The sequence below is a fragment of the Acyrthosiphon pisum genome, chromosome A3 (assembly GCF_005508785.2).
Source record: "Acyrthosiphon pisum isolate AL4f chromosome A3, pea_aphid_22Mar2018_4r6ur, whole genome shotgun sequence".
In the NCBI taxonomy this organism is placed as follows: domain Eukaryota; kingdom Metazoa; phylum Arthropoda; class Insecta; order Hemiptera; family Aphididae; genus Acyrthosiphon; species Acyrthosiphon pisum.
The window spans coordinates 8,757,945-8,761,953 of NC_042496.1; the positions used below are offsets into that span (position 1 = coordinate 8,757,945).

The window sequence follows — 4,009 nt, forward strand, 5'->3', positions numbered from 1 at the left end:
TCATGTAAAAACACAACATTTAACTGGAGTCAATGAGGGGGGGGTCCGGACCCCATGGACCCCCCCGTAAATACGCCACTGAATGGCAACCATTTATATAGGTACCTAAAAAAAAAAATAATACTAATTTCTACTATTACTATTATAATCTGCAACCAATGCCCAATGTCATAAACAAAAAAAAATTTCCACTATGAATCTCAAGATCCCTGTTTGATCAAATCTTTAAAATGAAAATATCGGAAAATATTTTCTTATTGCATATCTAGATCATTAGACGAATCATTTTTCCAAATTTCAAGTGTGTATACGTTTTGTAGTTTTTGAGATGTAGCGATGAATGAGTGAGTGAGTGTCGAGTGAATGGTATTTGTCTTATATTTATAAGCAATCTGTTGAATAGTAGATGTCGAGTAAACCTTATCATTGTGTAAAACACTGTAATGTATTTGTTAAATTTGATTTCAATGATACATTGATAGACTATTAGATACGAAAAACGATTCTGAGCGAAAACAGTCTTATGATATACATTCTTATGGTATATAATTAAATATTTTATATTATGCTAGTAATTTATTTTACTAATCCCTCCGATCAAGTTTGAACTTAAGTTTATTGATTACCTAGTTTTTTTATTAACAGGAAGACAAAATAGATTAAAATATAATATGGTATTATACTATATATAATACCAATATATTATAATGTATTGTTTTCAATTGTTTATGCTCTATCTTAGGTTAAATCAATTAACTTAATTGCAATTTTTTTTTTATTTTACACAATAATATATAGGTATACAATCTGTACAGTTGATGCATAATTAGCATATTTGATAAAAGTTATAGCCTATAATACATGAGTACTTGAAAAGGAGCTACCTACTATATAGTGGCACATGACGACAAATCATTTAAATAATAAAAATAACTGTTAAAAAAAACTCCCGATTACTGCGGAATGGAAAGAATTTATTAAATATTAGGACTTAGCCGCATAGAAGATGGATTATAATATTAAATTACATTTTAATTTTTTAAGAATATTAATTTTTTACTCTCGTGAAAAAGTGTCTTATAAATCGGTTAAAATAAATGTACGTGGGTAGGTATATGCGTCACAAGCAAAACAAAAATTGAATAATATTTTTTGTAGGTATATATAATAAATCGTCTTATTCAATAAAATTAATGTATAAAAGATAATATAATAATAATATGTGCAAAGGTACATTCATAATACATGTGATGTACGTTTGTACCAATATGTATATGTATAAAATACGTCATTTGATATTCAAATATGTTTATATAGCTGTTACATATTATAATGGCGTGTGCAGTCAAATGATAATTTTTTTTTGTCATCGTTACCATCTCGTATAGTGCACATTGGTGAAAGTGTGGAGGGGGAACTGTGGGAAATTATTCCACTACATATTTTAATTTATATCTTTATCTACGCTTAACTTTTTTTTCCAAAACAACGCAATCAATCCTCTCTAACGAATTATGATTTTAAATTATAATGATACCTAATAAATATGCATATCAGTTACTTATTAGGTATATATTTTACATCAGATCTGTTGAATACCCAGTGGCGTACGCAGGGGTAGTTTTAGGGTTCTGACCCCCCCCTGAGATTTCTTTTTTCTATAAAAAAATCTTATTTATCACCATTGTGATACACATAGATCAATATTGTTGGTCATTTTTAATAGATATTATAAAATAAATTGTTGAATATGACAAAGACGTTGATAATCATAGTTTCTGTTTTTTTTTTGGCTGATTTACAACATTACTAATAAACGTCTGCCATAATCGATGGTGTATCATCTTCCATAAATTATTACCCCGTTTATTACGGCCCAATGAGGCTGTATAGCTAATGACCGGGTTAAACTCTGTAAATGTAGATTAAATTTGAGACTATAACTACAATTTGTTATATAAAAACTGTTAAGAAAAAAATAATGCAAATTATTTACTCAGATAAAACCCTAACAGAACTAAAATCCTGCGTACGCTACTGAATACCTAATGCACTCGATTATTATTACCATTATTACTAAGCACTGTCCTCGTGTGTGTGTGTGTGTGTGTGTGTGTGATTTACTTGTGAATTTACTTTGAATAAAATTTTTTATAACTATACTAATTGTTTATTTAATTAAGTATAATAACTGAAGGGCTCCGTGAAAAAAACAAGATAACTCCATTTTTATCCAGTTACTGGAATGTTTTTGATTTTGATACCACTGATTGAAAAATCATGTGTAGGTACCTAAATGAGTGAGGATTTGTGAAATTGATTGTAGAAACCCTCCCCCCTCCACTCACACAAACACGGCGATACTTCCATTACCAATAATATATGTGTAGGGTATAATACGATAATTGCGCTTAATTTTACCTACATCTACATGTACGCTATACCTATACCGACTATCGCAGTATCGGGTGGTATAATATAATACCTATACAGAAAATATACATCATTACATCGATCTATCCATCACATAGGTATTACGTAAAAATGTAAATTAATGTTTAATAATATAAATGAAACGTAATTCGATTTTCAGATTAAAGGTCCGTGGAACGTGATCGAGTACTATGCGAGTTCCGAAGAGGTGGAGATCTATAGATGCATGAGGTCGACGTTTAATCTATCGCCGGACACGCCAGAGATATCCATGGACTTTACGTATAGCTACGCGGACGACCCGGATAACGAAATGCTGACCGGCAACATCACGTGGAATATACCAAGCTTCGAACTTCCCGGTCATTGGGTTCATATGGAAACACCATGTATGGCACATTATTATATTACATAATCGATAATAATGTACTTTATAATACGTGCATCAGTTTTAACGTTATTAAGTGTTACATAATAATAGTATTCTACCTACTACAGTTACCTAGTCAAAGTTGATATTTTGTCAAAACTTAAAGTTATATAGTTTAAATTATGGTACTAACCTACATAATATAATAACTAGTGACCGGATTTATATGCACAAAAATTGCTCAAAATATGTTTCTAAAAATGCTGTAATATGCTATAAAATATGTATTTATTTTTAAACATGTACTTAAATAATATGTAAAGTTATTATTAATAACTATAAAAAAAAAAAAAATAATTCTTGTTCGCGTCAAAATATTGACGTCAAAGTAACTTTTGATATTTGCAATCTTAGATGAATTACATACGTTTTTACAGTAGGTAAAATTAACTTGAAGAATACCACTTTGCGATTTTCCAGACGAAGGAGTTTACAACACGTTCGTATTGGACTGTAAGGACACGTGGGCAGTGCTTTTGCACTGCGCTGAGAAACCGTCCAGCCCGCGATACCTGTCTAGCATCCTGTTGTCCAGGAACAGGACGGTGCCGCTTAACGTACGCAGTTACGTGCACGACAAACTGCCCAAGTACGGCGTCCAACTCGAGTACACTTTCCCCATGGTGCAGGACGATTGCAGTCCCGCCGTCATCCCGCTGTACTACGGTACAAAAACGGTGGCGGCCGGCGACAAGAAGACCGGGGCCGGAAATAACAATTTCAAGCACCCCATGTTGCACAACGACCGTGGCAATAAGCAGCAAACCGATATCGATACAAATTTCAATATTTGATAATGTATTACTGTTATCATAAATATCGATTTACTTTAACATATTTTGGTAAAATTAAATTACAAAATCATATACTCTGCAGGTGTGTATTATACTCAAACATGATCGATATTATGATTTGATCATTAAATTTATGCCTAGACGTTTGCATGTTATTTATTTATATTTAAAAACGTGCGTTTTGTTGTTTTTTTACAGTTAACCGTCGCGCGTCGTCGGCATAATAATAACAATTAATATAATTTACAGCGGTCTTACTTTTCAAACTCTTCGTTTCTCCGCGACGAGAATATTTTTACGGCCTCAGTAATCCACTAGCTGCTGTATAATGTAGTTGCATATTTTATTAATA

At 31.7% G+C, this 4,009-nt stretch overlaps 1 protein-coding gene across 1 annotated transcript in view; it reads left to right on the top strand.

The window, feature by feature from the left end:
• The window catches only part of Karl (karl homolog), a 4,163-nt gene extending 425 nt beyond the window's left edge, over window positions 1-3,738 (top strand). The window contains exons 2-3 of the mRNA NM_001162289.2: window positions 2,594-2,822; window positions 3,284-3,738. Coding sequence (NP_001155761.1) covers window positions 2,594-2,822; window positions 3,284-3,657 — 603 coding nt within the window. The 3' untranslated portion in view covers window positions 3,658-3,738. The remainder of the gene's footprint in view (window positions 1-2,593; window positions 2,823-3,283) is intronic.
• Window positions 3,739-4,009: the final 271 nt, after the last annotated feature.